Genomic DNA, 27,958 nt, shown 5'->3' with positions numbered 1-27,958 from the left:
TAGGCTTTTAACTGTGACTAGTGGATTGTAAAAATAAACATGATAGATTGATTAAAATTCAATTTACAGCCTACTATATTATTGATCTGCTAGTGTTGTGTTCCTCATCTCCGGCAAAGAGCTGCTGCACACAAAAAGATATGCCCTGCATAAACACAGTGAAATAAAGCAATGGATCTCCGTGTGTGACGTTTGCTCCCTTTCCACATTCTGAAAAATGCATGATCATGCATGTATGTGCTGAAAAGCTGAAATGTCAATCTTTCATCAATCGTTGAAGACCACTGCAGTCGAATCACGTCCACTAACTTCTCCAGTCACGTTTTTAAACCCAAATCTGCTCAGTCTCAAGTCATACCTTAGGGTATTTAGATTCAAGTGATCATATGCAAGTTTGTATGGTCATATATTAACATATAGACTATGAATTTAACTATATAATTGAACATGCGGTTAAAATCAAAACTATTTGCCCTCCAGTGATTTTTCTTCTCTTTTTTTAAATATTGACCAAATGATGTTTAACAGAGCAAGGGCGTTTTCACAGTATTTCCTATAATATTTTTTCTTTTAGAGAAAATTTTATTTGTTTGATTTTGGCTGGAATAAAAGCAGTTTTTAATTTTTTAAAAACCATTTTAAGGTCATTATTATACAGTCTACAGAACAACCCAGTGTTATACAATGACTTGTCTAATTACCCAAACCTGCCTTGTAAAACCAATTTTAATAACCGAGTTAAGCCTTTAAATTGCACTTTAAGCTGAACACTAGTACATTGAAGAATATCTAGTAACTTACTATGTACTGACTTCAACTGTATATGCATTGCATTTATAATTCCAATGGTTGAAAAGAATAGATAAAAACAGCATTTTTTTGCAATATCTTAAATTATAACCTTTATTTATGACATCCGAACATAAACTTGTATTGCCATATAGGGCTGCACGATATTGGAAAAATCTGATATTGCAATACTTACATTTTCTGCCATCAATTTTGCGATATACATATAGTTTTATGTACGGAAATGGAATAACCACAATGCAAAAAATGCTTTTCTTACTTTGCTTTGCCTTGTTTTCGGTCCAAATAACTAAAAATTCTTAGATCGAGTAAAAGTGTTGTCTAGTTTTTAACTTCAGAAGAAATAGGGCAAAATTAAGAGTTTTTCCAAAACAAAGCAAAATAATCTGCCAGTGGGGCAAGCAAAATAATCTTTGAAATGTAGATATTTGGACAAGAAAAAAAATATATATACACCACCGGTCCAAAGTTTGGGGACAGTAGGATTTTAAATTTTTTTAAAAATAGCTTCTCCTGCTCACCAAATACAGTACAAATTGTAAAATTGTGAAATGGTTTTGCACAAAACAAATAAATAAATTCAAAATTATCATTTAATTTAATAATTTATTCCAGTGATTTTAAAGATCATTTTTTTATTAATTCCAGTCTTCAGTCACATGATCCCTCTGAAATCACTCTTATATTACTTATTATTATTATCATCATCATCAATGGTAATAGTAATAAAACCAATAATGACTGGAGTAATAATTTCATATGAAACTACATACAAGCGTATGTTCACTATGTTCAAGCGTAAAGTGAGGTGAAAAGCTGTTGACACGCACGCGCCCCTAAGGATCAGCTGGCTAATGGAGTAACACCATAGAGAATACTGGGGTAAAATAAATGTTCATATTTTAAAGACATGGCACAGAAAAAAAATATTTAATGCAGTGCTTCATGTACATTATGAGACCCACATTATATTGTATATCAATCAGCCAGTGATGATCAATAATTTTTAAAGAAAACAGGCCTTAAACCCGGCAGTTTTGTAATGGAGTACAGTTCCCCGAAAGCATTTGACTCAGGTTGCTAAAAAATTTTAAATAAATTCCTTCTGCATACCAATGCATATACCCTACTGTGGATGCACGCATTGCGATATCGATGCTGAAATTATATAATATGCTGGCCTAATGCCATATATATATATATATATATATATATATATATATATATATATATATATATATATATATATGTATATATATATATATATATATATATATATATATATATATATATATATATATATATAAATATATATATATATATATATATATATATATATATATATATATATATATATATATATATATATATATATATATATATATATACAGAAAAAAGAGGAGTATTGTTGGTAAATGAGTACTTACACAGCCCATTCCAGCTTCTCGTTCTTGATGGAGTTATACAATGACTGCATGGTGGGGAAAAACAGAAAAAAAACACAAAGTCTTAGTATACACCACACAGAGATTTTTATCATAATTCAACTTTACCAGAAATATATGTTAATCCTCCTTAAATATCCATTCTTAAAACATGAAATGTCTCTTATGGTACGCATGACATCATTGTAAAAAAAGTGTAAAACTGTTACTTTGCTTGTGGTCTTTAATTAAATACATCGAGTTATTATGAAGTCAGTCAGCACAGAATGATGAGAAACTGTCTCTCCCCCGGACACTGATGGATCTTCCTGATGAAATGCCATCAGTGAAATTCCTTGTGAAAATGTCACACGATTTATATTTGCACTATTTATGCAAATACACACTCGGATTCCTGTAAGGAATTCGCTCTGCATGATGAATGAGTGAAAAGGTCAAGCCAAACATCAAAATGCTGCAGAAATCTCATTTGTTAGCAAGAACATTATCCACAATGACTTATTCAAGCCTCCTGCGTATGTCCTGAAGCGCGCTATACATTCATGCGGGTTTCAAATGACCAAAAAAGGCTTCGCTACATTCATGAGTATGCCAGATTAAAAGCGCAAACGTACTCCGTTGTCATCTGATACACATTTCACATGAAGTAACCTCCCCGTAACACTGATGTGACCCATGTTAGACACTCAAGCGGCTGATATCTCATAACAGTCAGCGTCTCATAACACTAAACACACGTCAGTTGATGTTACGTGAAGCTGCTAGATGACACACGATGCTTGTGCACTGCAACACATACCCACATAGCTTCTTTTTTTAAATGATTTTATAAATTAAATCACATGATCTGAGTGTAACTGGGTGTACTGGTACCTATACAAAAGAAAAGGCAGTATGTGCTTTCGGACAGATGGCTGCTTGTAAGGTTTTGAACAGTAATATATGTTTGAATGTTGATAAGTGCACTTAGAAAGCTGTGCCTGCATGTGAATTATCAAATGCAACCTACATAGCAAAATTTATCTGGCCCAGCTATGGCCCACACTATCAGCTTTTGCTTGGCCCACATGCCGCAGTGAATTAAGGTACATGACTGGACCAAATCTGGCTTCCATGTAAGGGCCAAACATGTGGGCCTAGTCTCAGCCAAGATAATAACACATTAACTCTGCCTGAACTGGGCCAGCTATGGCCCATGTTTGGCCATTGTCTGGAAGCCATAGGTGTGTCACGACTGCACTGAAACTGATAAACCCATAATGCACTGCGCTTTAGGTGCGTTAATAATGGTAATGGTTAGTAATTGTGAATAATAATATCATTTGCAAAATAATAATTTTGTTTATAAAAATATGTAGGGGGGCGAGGCAGTGGCGAAGTAGGTAGTTCTGTCGCCTCACAGCAAGAAGGTCGCTGGGTTGCTGGTTCGAACCTCAGTTGGCATTTCTGTGTGGAGTTTGCATGTTCTCCCTGCGTTTGCGTGGATTTCCTCCGGGTGCTCCGGTTTCCCCCACAGTCCAAAGACATGCGGTACAGGTGAATTGGGTAGGCTAAATTGTCCGTATTGTATGAGTGTGTGTGTGAATGTGTGTGTGGATGTTTCCATGAGATGGGTTGCGGCTGGAAGGGCATCCGCTGCGTAAAAACTTGCTGGATAAGTTGGTGGTTCATTCCGCTGTGGCGACCCCAGATTAATAAAGGGACTAAGCCGACAAGAAAATGAATGAATGAATGAAATATATGTAGGGTGTCATGGTGGCGCAGTGTAGGTAGCACAATCGTCTCACAGCAAGAAGGTCGCCAGTTCGGACCCCGGCATTTTTGTGGGGAGTTTGCATGTTCTCCCTGCGTTGGCGTCCAAACAGTATAAAGACATGCGGTACAGGTGAATTGGGTACGCTAAAATTGTCAGTAGTGTATGTGTGTGAATGAGTGGGCTTGGGTGTTTCCCATTACTGGGTTGCAGCTGGAAGGGTATCCGCAGCATAAAAATATGCTGGATAAGTTGGCGGTTTATTCTGCTGTGGCGACGCCAGTTTACAGGAAGCAATAGATTAACAAATCTTAATTGTGTCCTGGATTAAAATGAAGGCATTAGAAGATGCATTCAAACATTCATTCATTCATTTACTTTCTTGTCGGCTTAGTCTCTTTATTAATCCGGGGTCGCCACAGCGGAATGAACCGCCGAAGATGCAAACAGAAAGATGAAAATGACTTTGTGCATCAAAATATTTCTTTACTCAAAATATTATTGAAATGTATTTTAAGTATGGGTCAAGATTGGCCAAACGCACGTGGCCCACAAATCAATTTTTAACACATGGGCTAAATACTTCATTTGACATCTGGCCCATGGCTTGTGTTCCGCCTTAAACACAGTGCCACCTCTGTCAAATCTGGGCCATGTTTGGCCCACATGCTATATGCCAGAGCCGGATAAATGCCTGATGTGCCAGCCTTAAGCCAAATCTGCAGAATTCTTTGCTGCCTGGGAATGATTTTTCAATTGATATTCTGGTGAAATTCAATTAGCAAACTAGTCAGGTAGGACAGGGACTATTACAGGAACATTATCAGGCAAGACTAAATAAAATTTAATAACGGCAAGGTCAGAGTATTCAGTTTTTGTATGAGATATAACTATTACTATTAATCAAGCAACACTGATGGCAAATGGCATAACATTTCTTTTTCCTAATTCTTATTCATTTTCCTTTGGCTTAGTCTCTGATTTATCAGAAGTCACCACAGCGGAAGGAATCGCCAACTATTCCAGCATATGTTTTACACAGTGGATGCCCTTCCAGCAGCAAGCCAGTACTGGAAAATACCCATACACACTCTCACATTCACACAAACACTCTGTTTACCCAATTCTCCTGAAGCGCATGTGTTTGGACTGAACTTTTATTACTACCGGTATTGACTAGAGGTGTGTGATCTATCACACTGTATAATATTGCCACTATTGTTTTAGTGATTTGTCGTATAATACCAATAATTAATATTGAGAAATGAATATGAGCCATGTTCAACAGGCTTGTTGCCAGTGCTCCAATATACACTCACCGGCCACTTTATTATGTACACCTGTCCAACTGCTTGTTAACACTAATTTCTAATCAGCCAATCACATGGCAGCAACTAAACGCATTTAGGCATGTAGACATGGTCAAGATGATCTTCTGTAGTTCAAACCGAGCATCAGATTGGGGAAGAAAGAGGACTTAAGTGACGTGGCAATGTTGTTGGTGCCAGACAAGTAGGTCTGAGTATTTTAGAAACTGCTGATCTACTCGGATTTTCACGCACAACCATCTCTAGAGTTTACAGAGAATGGTCTGATAATGTGAAAATATCCAGTGAGCGACAGTTCTGTGGGCGCAAATGCCTTGTTGTGGTCAGAGGAGAATGGCCAGACTGGTTCCAGCGGATGGAAAGGCAATAGTAACTTAAATAACCACTCATTACAACCGAGGTCTGCAGAAGAGCATCTCTGAACACACAACACGTCCAACCTTGAGGTGGATGGGCTACAGCAGCAGAAGACCACACCGGGTGCCACTCCTGTCAGCTAAAAACAGGAAACTGAAGCTACAATTCACACAGGCTCACCAAATTTAGACAACAGAAGATTGGAAAAAAATTCTGCTTCGACATTCGGATGGTAGGGTCAGAATTTGGCATCAACAACATGAAAGCATGGAACAATCCTGCCTTGTATCAACATTTCAGGCTGGTGGTGGTGTAATGGTGTGAAGAATATTTTCTTGGCACACTTTGGACCCTTTAGTATCAACTGAGCATCGTGTCAATGCCACAGCCTACCTGAGAATTGTTGCTGACCATGTCCATCCCTTTTTGACCACAGTGTACCCATCTTCTGATGGCTACTTCCAGCAGGATAACGTGCCATGTCATTAAGTGTGAATCATCTCAGACTTTGAAAATGACAATGAGTTCACTGTACTTAAATGGCCTCCACAGTCACCAGACCCTAATCCAATAGAGCACCTTTGGGATGTGGTGGAACGGGAGATTCGCATCATGGATGTCCAGTCAACACATCTGCAGCAACTGCGTGATGCTCTCATGTCAACATGGAGCAAAATCTCTGAGGAATACTTGCAGTATCTTGTTGAATCTACGACACGAAGGATTAAGGCAGTTAAACGGGGTCCGACCCGGTATTAATAAGGTGTAACTAATAATGTGGCCAATGAGTGTATACTTTTGCTGTGTTTTTTTTTTCTGTCTCCTTATTATTTCAGATCAGTGTTGCAATTATCTACCGTAGTACAATGCATTGTTTCCCAAATGGTGCTGTATCTACGTCATTTGAGCCACAAAGTCATACGTCATGTGCTGTAGGCAGAGGGGTGATACAGTAACATTTGCAGTTTAAAAATTTAAGATCAAAACCAATGTGTGTTTTTTACTGTAACCGTACGTTCACACCGAAAGCGGCGAGAGCGTCAAAGTAGCCGGAAGTCATTCATTTTCAATAAGAGCCGGCGGCGATAGGCGGCGATAAGCGGCGAGGAGCAGCGCGGCGCGTCTTCGCCGGCGTGAGCGTCGAGGAGAGTTGAAATGAAGTCAACTTTATGATAATGAGCTATGACGCGGTTCGGCGGCAAGCAATCAGAATGAAGACGTCCATCGCTTGATAGCAATTCAGAGAACACAGACCAGTGAACTTTGGTTCCGACCACGGTTGTTCCCAAGGGTTTGATTATTGCGGTCGCCGGATTTCCAATTATTTACATTTTTTTTCCTACAGGAACATACATTAAATAAGTTACTGGCGAGTTACTGATGTTCATTAATGATATATAAATTTATCTTAAAAAAGTGGGAATCTCACGCGATGTGACAGTACAAAACAGTACTGCTGCTTCAGGATATTTCAGACATATGGACACATATTGAATAAATAGAGCAAAGCCACACCACACGCAACATGATCTTCCATTGTTGTATGAATTTGATAATAAGTGCGCAACATTTTCACGCTAGAAACATGTTTTATGCAGGAATGTAACTGATATGCTGCAACGGCTCCTTTAAATATGAGATCAATGTAGCGAGTTTTGACGCTCTTGCGGCAGGAGCTGAAGGCAGAGAGCGTTGTCGCCAGGGCGGCCAGAGCGACCTTGGACGCTCTCGCCGCTTTCGGTGTGAACGTACGGTAACTAATGGCGATGACGTCCAAGGACGTCTTTTGTTCTACATAACTTTGCTTTAATATCCTGGTTCGTTCACATCAGTCTGGGGGTCTGTCATGGTGCTAGAGCCAGTACGCACATGCACACTCTTTAAAAAGCATGCTTTAACTCTCAAAACAAACTAACAGACACGGCATTGAATATGTATATCAGGGTATATGCAGGAATCCAGGTAATTTCAATACCCTTTTTAAGACTTTTGAAAGACCTTCTCAGAATATTTTAAGACTTCATCGCCACTTAATCAATATTAAACCTTTAACTTAACAAACAGTTGTTTATAAACAGTTGTAGTTAAATAAATTAATGGAGCAAAATCATGCAATATGCCTCAGATAATCTAAAGAAGAAACAAAGTTTGAATGAATAAATTACGCAATTGTTTTCAGCGACAGGCTTCAGTCATTGTTTAAACAGGACTTTCTTCAACCAGGAGTCCACAAACTTACATTTACCCATTTAGCCGTCTGTTTCGCTCTATGGTTTCGTGACATGTGGAGAGCGTCACATCACCTTCCCGCATTTGTCGCAAATTACGTGACAGAAGCTTGGCCGGATGCACCTAGGCCCGAACCAATCATGTAAATCGAGCACGTCGTTGTTAATATTAAAGGAAAAGAAATATATTTATGCTTTTATGGAGTCAAACACTTTGGACAGTGCTTGAACAAAATTTGAGACCTTGTAAAAACACGTGTAAGACTTTTTAATACCTTTTAAGGTATAAAGTTTACTCAATTACTTCATGTTGTCCCAGCACAAATCGATTGTTTGGAAGCCAGCGTATTTTGTTTATGCGTATGTCTATGCAAGACAGTGTCCATTAAACGCTTCAAGGTTGAGAGCTTCCAAATACACTCGTCTGCGATGCTGTTGTGCTAATGTTTGCTGAAGCTAGGAATTCAGAGAGAAAAAAACCACGGAATTCTTGATCTATGTTGATAACGGTGGAACTTGCGACCTCAGTTGGCCAACAATGCTTTTGGGAAATGCACCACCGATCGACTTCGCACAACGCTTCCTCAAAAATCCATACTGCGCTGTGCAAATAAACCAGACAAAGAGCATCTAAAATAAATCTACATGTTCAACCAATGAAAACATTGATATTATAATAATGGTATAGATTTCATTGAAATAATAGCAGTGATTATTTAAAAGCAGAACAAGAGAATAACTGCACCTAATCCAACTAAATCATCAGCTTTCTTTAATCCAAACCAAATTGATCCACATCCTCCGCTCTCTGTGTATCTATTTTCCCATTTCAATACTCTCAAAGTGAGAAGTGTCAATGTTCATATGTGTACAAACACAAAGCCATGTTCCTCTCTCACATGAGATGTGTGTGTGGTAGCGGGATACCGCCCGCAGGACAGCAAACACATCAGAGGAACAGTGTTAACGGCACAACAGCAAACACACGGGTGTGAAAGAGGGAGCGAGTTCCACCGTGGAGGGTAATGCTGGCGTAAATCAAGAATCAAACACAGTGGCCAATAAAACAGAGAGACGCTGTTAACGCGGGTCAAGGTGACACGTTAATGCCATCAAAATAACAGATGTTCGGAACAGCATGCATCTCATTCAATAACTGGTGCAAACGACCAAACAGCCGTCACCAAACCATCCATCACTTTAAGAAGCAAATCGCTGCCTTTTTGGCTTCAGGTACAGACATAAATCCAGTGTAAGGACACAGACATGTCTGGTCCGGTGGGAAATGCAGCATTTCTTTGAGTGCAAGTGTTGCGTCCAGCGCTGCAGGCACAATCGCATCATACTGAACTACAACACTAGAGCTGCACTTATTAACAGCGTTACATGAAGTGTGTGTGTGAGAAAGCAGCACAGCATGCCAATAGCTATGTCCAAAAATCCCAGAGAGATCATTGTTAATACAGCATCACAATGCCAAAAGAAATCATCTCAACTGCAGGCACACAAACACCACAGCAAACGCCAGGCTCGTTACCTTCTCCTTCTTGGGCAGTCCAGTGTTGAATTCGGCAGAATTGGACACTTTGAGAGACTTGGAGCGATGCTGGGGTTGACGCCTGACCGACTCCTCCCTTCCGTACTTGACGGAGCCGCCGGCCCGCATACGGACCTTTCCGGTCCCCTGAACGCTGTTTACCCCGATCATCTCCTCCGATTAAAGCCCTTTCACACGCACACGGCGCGAGAGAGGAGATCAAGCTTGATCCGGAGCCCGCAGACGTCTCCACACAACAGGGGAGATGTTTTGAGGAGGCGGCGGTGAGGAAAAGAGTGAAAACGAATAGACCAGCAAAAGCAGACCGGCGCACAAATGTCCCTGGCTTCAAGACACAAGCAGCGCTGCTCTCTCCCGCATCACTCGCTGGAGTGTTTGGATACAGAGCGATAGTTTCCCTGGAAGCAACACGTCAGTGACTGGTAGAGTCAGGGAGACACAGACTAAGAGAGAGAGAGAGAGAGGGAGAGAGAAGGGGAGACGAGGTGCTCCTCCCATTCTGAAGTGAGCCAGTGTTAAGATCGATTCATTTATATTTCAAACAGCCGGTGTGAGATGCCCACCGGACCCACTCGCATCTGCACAGAGACCATCCCGGCCAACGCACAGCTGTAATCTGCCTCAAAAAGAAGACTAGCAAACTAGCTGAAGATCAACTTCTGTTCAAATCGACGCAGCTCTGTCTCTGAGGCTGCTAATATTGGAGAAACGGCCAAATGTGAACGCTACTTTTGAACGCAATAAGTCTTTCATGCGCATTTCTCCATATCTTGAGGTGGTTTATGATAATAATGGCTTTGGAATAATGAGAGAGATTCTTTCCAACATGCCCGGCTCTAGGCTGCAATTCAAAGATCTGTGAGAAATCCATCACCTCGTTATGATTTCAGCTGGAATCAATAATTCACAGTGTTCAAAGCGCATACTAATGCTCCATTAAACACATCTGAATGACTGTCTGAAATACAACTAATTATAAGCAGGGAGGTTTATTTACGTTGCGAATGTGGAACTGTTAATGTCCAATCTTCATGCAATATGAAGGACAAACCATTTTGACTGACTTTTGTACAAGATCAGACCCAAACCAAGTTTGTTTTAGGAGATTTGAACAAAGAGTGAACACATTTTTCATAGTATTATTATCTGGAATACTTGCTGTGACAATTTTGAGACATTAATGATTAAGACAATTCTCTAAATTGAGCACACCCAATAAATACGTTTACATGGAAATCAGCAGTGGTCTAACGTAACTAATTACAAACACTCAAATTACTGCAGTCGAGTAGTTTTTCTCAGGAATTGTAGTTTTAAAAATGTGTATTTTTACTTTCTCTTGAGTGCATTTTTAGTGCTGTATCTGTACTTTTACTTCACTACTTTCCTTCAACCTGCAGTCACTACTTTTTCTTGTCTATGGGGATTTAAAAAATCTGTTCTGTGATTTCACCAATCAAATCACACACAGGAAGTAAATCACATCATACTGAACTACCTCAAGACATGAGCAATTCATAACTGCAGCAAATTGTTTGGCATTAAAAGTGTACAAGAACATGTCCAAAATCTTTACACGCATTGGCCCAGAGACTGTTTAGATGCATGTCACTGATGAGAAAATGACGGATGTTTACTGTATGATTACCAAAATGGCCTTAAACATCCAGCAGGCACAAGACATCAACATGACAGACTGACGTTGTAACCTAACGTTGTGAGGACGTTGCATTTTGTTTGGAATGAAAAATCGGGTTGACGTCAGAACTCAACGTCACTGTCTAACGTTCACCCTAAAACCAACCAAATATCAACCTCCAATGATGTTACAGCTTGACGTCGTGGGGACTCATCTATCAGATGTTGGATTTTACTTGCCATACCTGATGAATAAATTTCAGTATTTGACGTCAATATGACGTTGGTTTAAGACGTCGGCACGAAGTTGGATTTTGGTCACTTTCTAAAACAACCTAAAATCCTCCAAATATCAACATCATTTGATGTCGTTTTTGGACATCAATATAATGTTGTACCTAGACGCTGATGATGTTGTGTGCCTGCTGGGCAATAACTAGATGCACTACAGAATATTACGTTTACACACATCCACAAATTAGATGTAAATGCATCAGCTTTTCACTGTGTAATACTCACTACTCTTGAGTATTTTTAAAATGGCTACTTTTTACTCATACTTTGAGTAATATTTACACCAGATACTTTTACTCTACTTGCACTACATTTTTAGGCAAGTAATGGTACTTTTACTTGAGTATGATTTTTCAGTACTCTTTCCACCACTGGACATCAGTAATCTGATTATTTGCCTTAATCTAATTAAGACAATAATATAAATTAAGTTGTTTACATGAGTTGCTTTTGAATGTTCCTTTCATGATCCCGTTTTACATGTTATAGCACATAATCTGATTAATGTCATCGCGTCACCGCGCTATTCACATTTCCTCTGGAGTTTCATGTAATTTTGGGTGTTTCAGTTTCTAGTTTGTTGACTTTAACTGCACTTTGGCACTTTCTCTTTCATTCAGAATCATTTCCAGCATGCTCCCCATGACAAACGAGATATTGGATGAAACTATGAACTGCTGGAAGAGTGTTGTTTAATGGAAGTTCATACCGCAAGCTGAATGGAAAAAAAAAAAAAAAAAACCTCAGCGTAATATGATGCAGGTGTCTGTGGTCTGCACTGACTTGGTAGATCCAGAGAGTGTCAAACAGCCGTGTGTGTGTGTGTGTGTGTGTGTGTGTGTGTGTGTGTGTGTGTGTGTGTTGGGGGGGGGGGGGTGTATGTGTATAAACAGAAACAATGGTCCAAATGTATTTCCTGTTTTACATATTTAATTTCTATAGCTTCCAAGAATCCAAAAAGAGCCACATATTGATCAATAATGTTATGATAGCTGTTTTAACATTAAGTTATGATTGGATTGCCATGTTACTGTTATGAAATAGTTTAATAACAAGCAGGACATGTTCATGGGTCAATGATATCACCACATTAAAATGGTCTATAGTCCAGAAGACTAATCTGAGGGCAATCATAGATATTCTTGCCTCTGTTTTCCAGAAATGTGTGGCCAGCCAGAAAAATGCTCAAGTGTAATTACTTGAGATGCGTTATTTTTAAGGTTACAGATCACACTGTGCTAGACATCTACTTATAGTGGCACATTTAATGTTTTCATGTGAAGAAATTCAAATGTCAACATGTTTAGTTAGATAAGGCTGATGAAAGGCATAAGCCCAAAATATACTTGAACAAGCAGTAATATTTGCGCACTCGACACATTCATCCTTAACCAGAGTTGCTGGTTCTTCTAATCCCCTCACACAAGCACTCGTCAATGTGGGAGTTATTGTTTTTTTGCCTTCTGCAGAAGTATGTTGCTGTTTCTTTTCTGAATGTGAAACAATGGCTGACACAAAAAAAAACGTTAACATGGACAAATTACGTTAATTAAAAATACATGAAGTAAAAATGAGGCAAACTGCACATACAGTACATTCATGCTTTTCTGTTGATGAACATTCGTTATGTTTCCATACAGAAACGTCAATAAAATTTTTGTGCAAAACTGGAATATCGCATAAAAGGCATGTAAATAAAGTGCCGTTTCCATCCAACAAGTCAAAGAGAATAAAATTGTCACTTGCTGATTAACTGGCGCCAAATATCAAAAGTAAAAATGGAATTTGCTGCAGTAGGAGAAGCTGTGTGAATCTTTTCTTTATTTAATAAATGACCTGCACCTCAGAAGACAATTACCGACACGCAATGAACGTGTGATGGCGTTTGAAGGCGTGAGACGCGGAGTACAGATGCTCTTGACAGTTGTGGAGGAAATTAATATTATAATAACAGTAATTTTAAGACGGTTACGGCATTTTAAAAAAGTCAAAACAGCATTTCAGATGTTTTACAATCTGCTCAGCCTGCTGGTTTGTCCATTCACACACATTTTCATCATCACATGATCTCTTACAACAAAATCAGATGACTTTTTTAATGCTCATACTGGAATTTGTTTGGTAAAAGTGTTTCCATTATAGTTAAGCGCATCTAGTCTTATCTAATAAAAAGTTTATCTTACTCAGTTATGCGCATACGATTTTATGCGGATTTTCAAAATTGATGCGCATCTTGGCATTTCCATCAACTGTTTTTTATACGCATATTCAAAACATAGCTACTGTGATCTGTATGCAGGCTCTCATTCATTCATTCATTCATTCATTCAATTTCTTGTTGGCTTAGTCCCTTTATTAATCCGGGGTCGCCACAGCGGAATGAACCGCCAACTTATCCAGCAAGTTTTTACGCAGCAGATGTCCTTCCAGCCGCAACCCATCTCTGGCAAATGTAGGCTCTCATGTAAACAAAAATAAAACAATTTTGGCTGCAGCTAAACACTCAAACAGGTGCAAAGATCTTGCATATGTTGGATTGCTCTATTGACAGTAGTGTAGAAGAAGACTAGCTTTATGTATACACTAGCACTGTAAAGCAGGACAGTGAGCATCATAAGAAAGCATGGTGAAAATATAAAAGCTACACTGTATGTGTCATGATGGATGATGTCTGCAGTCAAGTGAGGCCAAAGAACAGAGAAGCCAATGACTGTGCAGCAGTAACAGAAGCATAAAGAGTGACGCTGCACCCAAGCAGAGGATCATTGGTTTGTTCTGCGTGTCCATGAACTGGAACCTCCATACACACTGATGCTATCAAAAATAGAACTTTCTCACATATGAGAAGAGATCAGCTCCCATTCAGGAGTGAAATTTAAACTCTGCATTCAAAGTGTCTATGGCAGCCAAATCCCACTCATGCCCACCAGAGTAGGTGGCACATGGTGTCTGGCTCGTCTTCTGAGAGCTGTACACCAGTTCCTTAGAAAAGCAGGAAGGCTGTGGATCAGCACAGATAATTAATCCACACTTAACCTCAATTATTATTTGTTTTACTTTCTTTGACGGCTTTTAATCCAACAAATAGCTTTGTATGTTCTGTTTTCACTTGTCTTCATGCAAGATTCAATCAATTTACACTGATAGTCAAGTTTTAAACCAAACACAGTGTAAATGGCCATTTAGAGAGCTTTCATTTCATTATTCATTCATTTTCTTTCTGGCTTATTCCCTTTAATAATCTTATGATAAACTTATCCAGCATATGTTTCACAAAGCAGATGCCCTTCCAGCTGCAACCCATCACTGGGAAACATCCATACACATTCATTTACACACATACACTTTGGACAATTTAGCTTACCCAATTCACCTATCACACCCCCTAGTTTTTCACGATTTTTTTGTTGTTGTGATTTTTCGTGATAAAAATGACTGATTTTGTGGCGATAATTCCCAGAAATTTGCAGACAATTTTGCGATTAAAGTATATAAATATAAAAAATGATATATATATAATCTTATTTACCATATTAGGTAGCCTACTATGTTAGGTGTGCCACTTCTTTTTAGAAGACAGATCTAAAACGATAGGGATTAAGCCAAAGTAAGGCTGTATAATTTTTATGCACAAACTTTTCTCTCTCAGATTTCACTCCTCAGAGCATCTGACATGCACCTCACTCATAAAACGCGTTATGCTGTGTTCACACCAGACACGGAACGCACGGATAAATCACGTGTAAATAGACACGTGAACATTTTGAGTTTACTCGCTTTATTCGCGCGTCAAATGCGCTTCATATCCGCGTCAAATCTGCTTCAATGTAGCTTCATTGCTAAATGGCTAACATGGATTTTATTGAGAAAATAACTGTGTGTATGTGCTTTATGAAGGCTAAAATAACAGCGTCAATTTGTTTGGAGTCGTGTCTGAGTCAACTAGATCATTTCAGCGGTGCACTCAGCTCTGTGAGCTCATAAACTCCTCCAGAGACTTAACTTGGATGATGGAGGTTTTCAGCAGTGCTTCTGACTGAGCTGAGCCCAGATTGATCAACTGTTGTCAATGCTGTCAGTGTAGGCAGGAGGATTTTCCCCCAGGACACCAACAACAGGCGCTATGTCATAATCAAAACCCCCACAAGAGCAAATGATTGGGTAACGCAGCATGAATATCCGCTGAAGTTTAGATTTTCGACTTTGAGTGTTTTGCGCAAAACACGCGATACGCCCATTAAGCGTGTCAATCATGCAAAACGCTCAACTCAAATCACTGTATTCACGAGAATCACATCACTCGCGCCGCCTCATTCACGATTATCGGCTGCAGGATGTCTATTCGTATCTTTGCATTGACTTAACTTGTAAATCACTCGCGCTTGACACTTCTTCCCTGCCTGGTGTGAAAGCAGCATTAGGGGTTCCCCTACCATAATACACCTAAAACACGGATTGCCGTAAAAACTCATCGCAGGGAAGCATTTCGATTTTCTCTCGTTAACTGCAGGGAAAGAGTTAAACGAAATCACCAATCGATGTCATGAACATGATATCAGCCATACGTGTAAAAAACTAATAATGTCTTTCAATTTGGTCAAGTCCAGCTGCCGTCATACTTGAACCAGACTCCATCATTGTAAGCTGCTTGCTGTTCTGTCTGTTCCATTGCTCCGTTTTTTAGATGTTTGCTCACGCTTTATTTTGCAGTCTGAAGCGCGTCAAACGCACAAAATGCCCAATTTGCACCCCAGGATGTCTAATCGCATCTTTGCATTGACTTCAATTGTGAATCACTCGCGCTTCATCCACGTCGGCTTATAAGTCATGTAAAACATTTAATTGCAAACTGAAATAAATATATTTGGATTATACGGTTTGGAATTTGATGTTTTAAAAGATTATTTACATTTAATTAGGAATTTTGCAGTATCTCAAAAATTTGCAATTTTTGGTTGATTTTGCGTTGAATTCAGCAATCGCGAAAAACTAAGGGGTCTGACCTATACCACGTCTTTGGACTGTAGGGGAGACCAGAGCACCCAGAGGAAACCCATGCGGGGAGAACATGCAAACTCCACATAGAAATGCCAACCGACCCAGTCAAAGCTCAAACCAGCGACCTTCTTGCTGTGAGGTGATCGTGCTACCCACTGAGCCACCGTGACGCCCATGTTTAGACAGATTTGCAGTGCCAAATTCAGTTTAGGTTTAACCAATAACGTGTCTTCACTGTGTCAGTGTCTATTTTGGCCATTTCATGATGATTGTAATTTCAAGATGACAACACATAACATTCTGTTAGGATCTGTTCATATACTTGCACGTTTCCATGGTAACTAGCCTGCAATTATCTGCAGGGGTCAGGTGGTACAATGATCACGTGATCCAAGACTCTCTAAAATATCCCCGATTACAAGTAGTAATTATAAGTACTTCGAGGATGTGGATTGTTTTCACAGGTTGGAATCACGAAATTCGTTTTTTAATGAACCAATATATTTGAGTATGTTGTTGGTGACTTGCTGACTGAAAATAACATTATACCACGTCTGCTATTTAATAACCAGAAAAAACGGGGCTGGAGTGCGGGGGTTGGTTGGGTCATAACTGATGATAATTAGTGTGTGTATTGGGGGTGGGGCAACCCGCAGGTGATAATGTAAGCTCTGCTTCTAAAGGAAAAGACAGGGGGAGTCAATACATCAAAGCAACTAAAACTAGATGAACTGGTGTCCTGACAGGCGAAAAATACCCTAATCTATAATCCCAAAACTAGTCAATCGCGCCACAGTAAATTTTGATGAACAAAATTACAGTTTACATTCATATAATTAGCTTGCTAGGAGTGAAGACAGGATTTTGTCATTTGGGTGTACTAGTTTTTGGACCATCATCATAAGTTAATTTGTTAGATAAGCTCTAGATTTGGGTTCAGTACTGACTAATCTAATGCATATGCACAAATATCATACTATACCTTCCTATTAAAAATATGAATTTAAAAGATTTGTGAGGGGTGTAATTATATATGCTGAGCACTGTATAGGCCATACTACAGCTTGATTTTCTTTTTCTGAAACCATTTAAGAGTTTATTTGGCTGTCTTGGATCACTGTATTGCTGAAATGTCCACCCTGGTTTCATCTTCATCATCCTGCTAATGTAGATGCTGGACTGAAGCAGCGAATATTCATTTACAATGAAGAAGGGCAGAAGGTTACTGAATAATTACTGAGAGATTTCAGGTGCAGTCTGGGCTTTCACTGCCTTCATCTTCCTTTCTTCATGTGTTCAATACTTTTTCATTTGTGTCATTCCATTTTATTACACATAACTTAATTTGTAAACTAATTAATATTGTTTACTTTGCAAATTTTAAGTCAACAGTACCTTTAGAAATATGTTTTCTGAGAAAAATAGTGACGTTTTGGAATGGAATTCAATGAAATACACTGTTACATTTTGTTATCTTACATAAGAATTAGTTTTTATTATTATTTAATAATGAATACTATATTATTATTATTATTATTATTATTATTATTTTAATTGATACTATTAATTAAAATATACATTTTTATTTACAAGCAAATTGTGGTCTGTGCATTAAATTAAAAACCTTTAAGCAATCTATTATGTTCTATTATTCCACGGTAGTTTTTAAAAATATATTTTTTATAGAAATTTTAGAACACAGATTATACAGTGCAATAACATAGCATGAAATTGACATCAATATAATACAAAATTATTCAAAGAAAGATTTAAGGCTTTAAGATAATTAACTATTCTTATTGCTTTGGTATTTCTTGTTTCTTCTATCATACACAGGTAATGACCTATTTCTATTTTAAAGTGAGTAAAATATTTTTTTTCACTGCCAATTTACATTGATGCATAAATATTCCATATATAATGTGCAAATTAACAACAGACCAAATCTTGAAATCAACTGCATTCTCGTAATAAATAAAACACCTTTTTCTTTTAATTCTAACTCAATATTCAGACTCCGTTTAAAAAAGATCACACCAAAATAATTATGTAAAAACACAATCATAAAAAAAGAACAATGCTTTCCTCTTTATCAGTACAGAAAACACATTTTAAATCAACATCTTTACAAAATTTAGCAATTTCTTTTTTTAAAGGGGAAAAATAATTGTCCACTGTAGAAATGATACAATTTGTAATAAAATAAATTCCTCCATAAATACACATGACAGAGATCACGCCGAGTCGCTCGCATCTTGTATCAGTCGCAAAATATGCAAAACATGTATGAAAGACAGTGTGTTGTACATGGTGCATGTATTCAAACATAAGCAAAAATTGATTAATTTAGCACAGAGATTAATATTGTTAAACTGTAAACAGAAAGCTGATCCTACATCTAATGAGGGAAGCAATGAAACATTTAAAACGGGAGATAATCAGATTCTCCATAAAAAAGAAAGAAGACAAATTCTATCAAATCTGTCAACCTTTCATAATTATTTTAAAGATCTATTAATTTAGATTAAAACTAAAGGTCAGTATTTGGTTTCTATTTTCTTAATTTTTGTTTTTTTGTTTGTATTTTCTTAATTTTTTTTTATTATTGACTTATTGTATGTATTTATTGTCATTTTCCTTTTTTATGTATTGTTTATATATGGTATTTTTATTGTCAGTTGTTGTGTAAATGTTTGTAGGTCAGAATTTGTAAGTCACTGTGTGTAAATGTTTAAAAAGACATTAAAGAAAGAACTTTAAGAAATTAAAGAAAGTAAAGAAAGCATTTAAAAAAGATATTTATTAAATGTTTCAATATCCAGGTGGAGGAAAAAGGTCAAATGTAGCTTCACCCGCCTCATTTTTCTACTGCATTATTATGATGTCGCTCAAAACTTTGAAGAAAATTCAGTTTAGCATGACAAACCCTGTTTAAATATGCAGCACTTCTGTTCAGAATACATAAATGTGCTTTAAAACCAGTTATCTTAGGATTTTGCTTTGTAATGCAAAAGACAGAGCACTTTTGAACACATCTGATGAAGGTTTTATTAATATTATTCTCAGCAGGTTTGTCATCAGGTTGCTTAAGACGGAATGGTCACTTGCCAGACAATATGCCTTAATGTGGCGAGCGAGCCAATGGACTGATGCATCATCATGCCCATCTGTTCCCTACAGTGAGCTGCAGAGCGAGTGTCTCCTCAAGCTACCAGCATCCACCGCTTTACCGCCAGCAGCAATTCTGTCACTCTTACAAAATGGATGATGCTAACCTTCCTGACTTGCTTTAAAGAGTATTGGTTGTGTATCTGCATAACAACAGCGGCAATGATGCTTAACGCCTTGCAGATAAGTAAGACTCAAATCATAAACAAAGAATTTATGAAAATCAACATTAATCAGAAACAAAGCAGCAAGATCTTTATGATTGCATTTATTTATTTATTCTGTGTTATTTAAATACACCACAAAGGTCAAAGGTTGTGTTTTATTTTAATTTTTTCTTGATCTCAACTACAGTAAAGTGGTACAAATTGAATTTGACATTAAAATGTCATTAAATACTTGAAACTGTTGACATGATTAAATGATAAAATGATTTGACATAGTATTGATATTTTATTGAGAATTGTTAGGGACAAATTCATTTGTTAATTTTCTTTTCAGCATATCCAGCATATGTTTTAGGCAGCGGATGCCCTTCCAGCTGCAACCCATCACTGGGAAACATCCATACACACTCATTCACACAAATACACTACGGAAAAATTTTACTTGCCCAATTCACCTGTACTGCATGTCTTTGGACTGTAGGGGAAACTGGAGCAAACCTACATGAACACGTAGAGAATATGCAAACTCCACACTAAAATGCCAACTGACCCAGCCAAGGCTTAAACCGACAACCTTCTTGCTGTGAGGTGATCGTGCTACCCACTGCGCCACCGTGCTGCCATGACAAATTCAGTAAAGTAGACAGATGTTCACATGTATGTGTGTGAGGCCAATGCATGAGTGCATTAAAGCAATGCAGTTAAACACCAGCATATTACTCTATTCTTAACCATGATGACACACATTTAGTATTAATCCACATGGTGGCAAAAGCTGAACTATTCTGAAACTTGACCGCTGCACGTGTAGGAACAGCTGACAGTGGCCAAAGCAATGACAAACAGCAGTGGAACGGGAGCTCACAAACGCATTTAAATCTGTAAACAAATCGACACGTGTCGCGTTTTCATCATGGCATTAGACGCGATATGAGAATATAGAGTTAACCAGATACAGTACACGCAGTTACAAGTAACAAAACACAATTAAATACATCATTTGCAAGCTAGAGAAAACAAGGAGGCAGCCATTTCAATCGCACTTACTTACACTTGGGAAATAGAGGAAGAAACGGATCTATGATCCATGTACTGATAAAGTTCCTGTCGGCTATGACAAAGTTTCATACATCAATAGTGTTTCTGTTTCAGTTTTTTAGTTTCTGTTTTCTGTTTCAGTGTTTCTGATCCTTCCTTTAACAAACGGCCGATTGGGTAGAGAAAATAACACTAACTTTCCCCTCAAACTTCTAATAATATCCAGCTGAGCACATCGTCTGACTGAATGACTTGATTCAACTGGGATCTGCTACTGTGTTTGAGGGTGGGGCCGCGATTTCAATTTTCCCGGGGTTGCGCTCACAACAATTGGGCGGGGCGTAAGTTTCGTATCGACATCACACCGAAGCAGCTAAAGACTCGTTATCAAGACCACTCATTTGAAGCAATATGAGTCGACTCTTTTGTAAATGAATCAATTGCTTTAAACACTGCACTTTCAGACTTAAGCCTTAACTGGATATTTCACTTCACTTAGAGCTGTGTTACACACTACACGGGAGGTCATTTTCAAAAACCCACAATAGGGGCTCTTTAAAAAGTTTAAATTAGTTGACAGTTTCCATATTATTTCACTTTACTCACGATTTTACTTTTCTTATTGATTCTTGCTTGTTTATTTATTGCCACACGTGGCTATTTTGTAGCAAGATCAACATAGAGTTATTATTAGAGTATTATTACATAGTAACTTTAATACCATCTTCGAATTTAAACAAGAGGTGATACAACGTAAATAAATTAATAGATATAAATAAATAAAAATTTACATTAACAACATTTTATAAGGGCGACGCAGTGATGCAGTAGGTAGTGCTGTCGCCTCACAGCAAACTGTCACCTCACTGGGTCGCTGGTTCGAACCTCGGCTCAGTTGAGGTTTCTGTGTGGAGTTTGCATGTTCTCACTGCGTTCGCGTGGGTTTCCTCCGGGTGCTCTGGTTTCCCCCACAGTCTAAAAACATGTAATACAGGTGAATTGGGTAGGTAAATTTTCCGTAGTGTATGAGTGTGTGTGTGTGTGTGTGTGTGTGTGTGTGAATGTTTCCCAGAGTTGGGTTGCGGCTGGGCTGGAAGGGGATCCGCTGCTTAAAAACGTGCTGGATAAGTTGGCGGTTCATTCCGCTGTGGCGACCCCAGATTAATAAAGGGACTAAGCTGACAAGAAAATGAATGAATGAATGAACAATATATATACATTTTCAATATTTTTTTTTTTTGCTTTTTTAAATTTTATAAACATCCATCAAAGTGCTCTGAGTATAAAAACAAATGTGACGAGAGCTCTTTTAAATTTCATATTCTAATAAAATATGCTTTAAGGTGATAGAGGCTTGACAGATCAAACGTTGGTGATACCTAATTCCTAAATAAATACAAGTGTGTCAATCTAGGGTGACCAATTTGGCATCTGATATAAACAGTCTAGCCATTAAGTTACTTGCAGATGTACTAATAGGTGACCTATTCATGTCAACTCAAAGCAACGTTCATACTAATCTACAGCAACAAAGTGACTTGAAGAGTGGCAAAGCGCTGGAGATTTGAGGCGGCATGAGCAATGGTGACCACTGGCAATACAACTTAAACTATATGAACTTTTTAATGCACAGTGATGTGCCGATGACCATTAAAAGTGGCCCTTGAAGGACAGCCAGTTCACTCCGTGGCCATAATCATAATGCTCTTTTAACCCTTGTGCTGTAAATAGACTATAAAATAAAGCAGCAACAATCAAGGATGCATGATTATATGTTGTCTTGACTTTGCAATCAAAAAATGTCTTTATGATGAAAGTCAATGGGGCAAAAACAGCCGTGAACATAATGAAAGGGTAGTACATTTGTCCATTGTTGAATTTTTAACAGTTTTTAAAGCATTTTAATAAGTATTGTCACCAACAATCATTCCATTTGCTGAAACAGAGAAAGTTGTGGCCAAATTAAGACTCAAAATCACCCGAGTGAATGAAAACAGCACACATGGGTTCAATTATGTTCATTAATGAAAAAAAAAAAAAAAATAGAAGTAAACTGTTTTGTAAGATTAACTCAACAAGAAATAATTCCAAATCAGAAACAACAATGGAATCGTTTGCACTGCTTAATTGAAAAATTAATTGAATGCACGGTTTTGGGAACTAACTGTGTGTTATATTATGATTGTAACTGTGCATCTTTGAAGTAGCGTGACAGAATGGTTTGCTGTGAGTGTGAGTGAAGACAGTGGAGATGATGTAACTGCACACTGCAGATGAACGTCTGAGCAGAATGATTTAATTGCTGTCAGTGTGAAGACACATTTACACTGCATTCTCAACAGGCACAGATACAACCACAAGTGATCAATTTTGAGCAGGCTTTTTATAACCTGCTTTGAAAATTGATCCAAACATTTCTATAGGATTTTTGGATGTATACAATGTAGACCAATGTGACACCACAATACTAATAGAAAACATCTTCATTTTGAATATACAGTGCTCAGCAATGTACAATGAGTTCGTCCTAGGGCTGCTCGATTTTGGGAAAAATCATAATCACGATTATTTTGGTCATAATTGTAATCACGATTATTACAAATGATTATTAGTTGAAGTTAAAATTATTAGTACTTCTGAGATTTTTTTTTAAATCAATATTTCCCAAATGATGTTTAACAGAGCAAGGAATAACAGTATTTCCTTTAATATTTTTCTTCTGGAGAAAGGCTTATTTGTTTTGTTTTGGCTAGAATATAAGCAAATTTAAATATTTTGAAACCTCTTTTAAGGTCGATATTATTAGCCCCTTTAGGCAATATATATTTTTGATTGTCTGCAGAAGAAACTACTGTTATATAATGACTTGCCTAATTACCTTAATTAAGCTTTTGAATCACACTTTGAATTTGAATGTTTGTATTTAAAAAAATATCTACTAAAATATTATGAGCTATCATCATAGCAAATTAATCGGTTATTAGAAATGAATGATTAAAACAATTATGTTCAGAAATCTTCTTTCCATTAAACAGAAATTAGGGGGAAAAAGGTTGCTAATATTCAGGAGGGCTAATAATTCTGACTTCAACTGCATATATTATTTTCCTCCCTGCAAAGGAAAGAGAAATAAATACAATAGAATAAAAATGTGAAACAAACTGTGCTTTTAGCATCTTCACTGTAAGAAAAACGCTTTAGCCAAAAAAGTCTTCAGTCAAGAGCAAAGAGGGATTTTCTCGTTGTTTTATTAATCATGATAAAACAGGCGGCAGCTGTGCTCTGTCACTTTAATGGTTTCGCTTTCACGTGTCTTTTGATCCTCCTCAACTTGTTTGTTTATTACAAAATGAGGGTTAATATCAACACAATCTCACGGCAATTCGTAACTTTTTCATTTAGTGGCTAATTTGTACAAATTCGTACGATCTAATTTGTACATTTTAGTATGATTTGCGTATCCCCCAATGACGGTTGGGTTTAGGGGTGGGGTTAGGTGCCACGCCTCCTTTTTAAATTCATACATTTTCTTACGACTGAACTCGTACGAATTCGTACAAATTAGCCACTAAACTGCCAAAACATAAAATACTTACGTTTTCTCGTGAGATCAGGCTGGAATAATCACTAAACACCGCGTTTTGACACCTATTTGAACATTAAAACGCTCACGTTAATGACTTTAGATGTGTGTGCTCTCTGCTCATCACATGTGCGAATGAGACCAAGTGCAGACCGCATGCTTCTGACTGTCTGCGCACCGCACAAAAAAGCATGCGGTCTTTCGCGCTTTTAAGAGCAACAAGTTAAGACAACTGGACAGGAGGCGGTAAATAATGAAGAAGCCAAATAAATAGAGAAGCCATAATCAAAATCGAAATCGGATTTTCGATTAATTGCACAGCCCTAGTACGTCCCATTTAAAAAAAAAATGAATATTTTTTATCCATTTCTCTCTCTGTACAGACAATTTTTGTTGAAGTATTTAAACAAAACAGTTTTATTAAACAGTTATATCAATTAAATTAAAGTTTGGTCACCAAACATTAGGAATAGGAGGATAATAGAGTTAAATTCAAAGTTATTGCAAAAATAAATAAATAAATAAATAAATTACAAACTACAAAACTTTTATGATTTTGATAACTTTTTTTTCCTTGATTGTTTTTGTTTATTAAAATTTCATTTAATATTTTCCCCAACAGATTAATTTGGGTGTACTAATTTTTGGACAGCAATTTGAAGTTTTTTTGTTAGATAAGTTGCAATTTTGGGTATGGTACCGATACATTATCAATGTATATGTAGAAATCCTAAAGAAAATTTCAATACCTTTTTAAGACTTTTTTAAGACCTTCTCAGAATATTTTAAGACCTTGTCGCCACTTCAAGTTCTAATCAGTATCAAACCTTTAACCTAATAAACAGTTGCTAATAAACAGTTGTATAAATAAATGAATGGAGCACAACCATGCACCGGGACTTGGATGAGTTCGAAAGAAACAAACCTTGAAAGAATAAATTACGTGGTTGTTTTCACTGACAAGCTTCAGACTGTTTCAACTCGTCTTTCTCCAACCAGGAGTATGCAAACTTGCATTATGCCATTTTGCTGTTTGTTTCACTCAATGGCAGGGCTATTCAATTAGTTTGTCATGGGGGCCAGTTCATGAAAAGCATCCCAAATGAGGAGCCGGAGATATATGATTTGCAATATGAATGATGACACAACAGCATTTAAGAGCCCATATGTTTTATTTTTGCTCCTTAAGACACTCACGTTGTATTTTTCTAAATTAAAATCTTAATGTATTGTATTTTAAAACTACATAACACCACTGCATTGTACAATGTGGCTTTCTTTTTCTTTTTTTTAAATGTGTTTTTTTTACAAACATATTCAAATGTTGTATTTCCAAGCACAACGAAAGCAGTGCGCTGCTGAAGTAGGCTTCTTCTACATTCAGACACATTCATATGTTATGCTTTAAACTGCATAATTATGAATGCAACAATTACAGATTTTAGTTGTATGATTATAGTCTTAAGAATAATCATGGATTTACGGTTATCATGTCTAATGTGAAGTTAAGTAAATATTTAATATTAGGTAAGTATTTAAATGAACAATTATAATCATCTGTGTTCATACATACATAATCATTTTAATAATTTGTAATAATCGGTCTAACATATCTTTTGTTTAAATTGCACTGAAAGCCACGCACAACTCTCACCGCAACGTGGTGAGAAGTTTTCTACTCGGTGCATCTAGAAGGCGCGAGTGCATCGCTTGCGCACGCATATAGGCATATATTCTAATATTAAAAACAATGAACTTGCGCATGGAAAAGATGTGAAATGTGAACACCCCGCTGCTATAGTAATCCAGTGTGCGTGCGTATTAGCCTTGGTGTAGCTATAAGCTCGAAACTTTAAACTAGCGCACAGGTCGAATAACTTTGTTTAGTTGCAGCAGTTTTGTTCAGTGCAACAAAAAGTTGAGATGAGAAGCCTTTAAGCTTAAGTATCCAAATGTATTCTGCTCGCTTAATGTCAGGTGACACACGCTCTGCGCAGCCTTCGACTGCACCTCATGCTGTATTGAACAGGCACACATCACTTCATAACTGTAGCGGCCGTTTTTTGACTGAACAAAATTTATTTTTGATGTCTTGGTCACCCTATTTGGAGGGCCGGAACAATTTGCCTTACGGAGCGCCAATTGGATAGTGCTGCTCTATGGTTTTGCTACATGTTGAGAGCGTCACATCACCTCCCCGCGTTTGTCACAAATCGTGTGACATCACCCGAACAGAAGAGCTTGGCCGGACACAACCGGCCCAAACCAATCAAGAAAAATAATTATATTTATGCTTTTTTAGAGTCAAACACTTTGGACAATGCTACAACAAAATCGAAGTCCTCGTAAAAACAGGATTAAGACTTTTTTATGCCCTTTAAGGGCCTTAATTTTCTCATATTTGATTTCAACTTTTAATACTTTTTAAGAGCCAGCAGACACCCTGATTATCACAAATATATTATTGTAAGGCATCCCATAGATTAATTTAAAAGCGAGATCTGTGAGGAATCTACTCGTTTATGCTAAGCGCTGTATAATATATACATATGTTTTACATACTGTAATAAAAACTATGAAAGAAGTGTAAAGTAAAATAAATTGATGTTAAAAACGGAGAATAAAATGGAAAATGAACACAAAACCTTTTGATTCTGCATAATTTCTCCCAAATAAAGACACATATAAAATCGTAAATAAAAACTTAAACAAGTAACCATCACTGGAATTTGTTTTTATTAGCTAAGATAACTATGAAATAAAAAAATAAAAAAAATAATTCTTCATACAATTTACTTAAACAGATCTCAAAATTGATTGGGCATACTGCCATTTGCAGAGCTGTCAAAATAACAGTCAGATACTTAAAACATACTGGACCATAAGTCTTCCTATTTTAATTAAAACCGGTGATGTATTGGTTAACGACTCACATGACTCATTTTCATTTTGTTGGGTAGAGCACAGAAATATCACTGATGCAAAATGTAGATATTTGTAAAAGCTTTTTTATTTTGTTACTTGACACATTATTTGCTTGGTGAGGACAGAAAAATGACTGCACACAGGCAACTTCTCATGACACGGTGAATGCTCGCAACCATCATTCTGTGGACACTTTGATGACTTTACAGATGTAATGTGTAAATGTACTCTGATTGAATGAAATCTTTACAGGGTCTGTTTATTTACCTGCTGACCATAAAACTGACCCATTTTATACCCTCATTAAAGCGGTACAGCTCAGTGTGACCCACAGGTTAATGGGCAAACACACATGAAACTCAGATCTTTGGTTCTAATTGACCATTGATGAACTGAAAAGATTCAAAACTAAGCCTGTCACGATGAATTATTTCGCCTATGCAATATATTGTCATAAAAATAATAGCGCTAAGTTATATTATTGTAATTTTATAAGTCATGTGAAGAGTTAAAAAAAAAACTACTTTTTTTATTTGATGTTTGACGTGAACTGAAACATGATCACAGCTCCTCTGCTTTAAAAAAAAAAAAAAAGTCTGCCGCAAGGGCTTTTCTTTTTCTGGATTGTTTTAGAAAACACAGTTGGCTGAATTTAGGAAAGTGGATAG

The 27,958-nt window shown here is 37.3% G+C and overlaps 1 protein-coding gene across 8 annotated transcripts in view; it reads right to left on the bottom strand.

Moving 5' to 3' along the window:
• The window catches only part of psd3l (pleckstrin and Sec7 domain containing 3, like), a 243,279-nt gene that overhangs the window by 42,056 nt on the left and 173,265 nt on the right, over positions 1-27,958 (bottom strand). For 7 of the 8 annotated variants that reach the window (XM_068223894.2, XM_073914406.1, XM_068223895.2 and 4 more), the window contains one exon: positions 2,238-2,281. In XM_068223894.2, coding sequence (XP_068079995.1) covers positions 2,238-2,281 — 44 coding nt within the window. Of the gene's footprint in view, positions 1-2,237; positions 2,282-9,458; positions 9,857-27,958 lie in introns of those variants that run through there. The other variant, XM_068223899.2, reaches the window with a different exon arrangement.

This window comes from Danio rerio, chromosome 10, assembly GCF_049306965.1.
Source record: "Danio rerio strain Tuebingen ecotype United States chromosome 10, GRCz12tu, whole genome shotgun sequence".
Lineage (NCBI taxonomy): Eukaryota > Metazoa > Chordata > Actinopteri > Cypriniformes > Danionidae > Danio > Danio rerio.
This window is presented reverse-complemented; position numbering and strand designations above follow the sequence as displayed.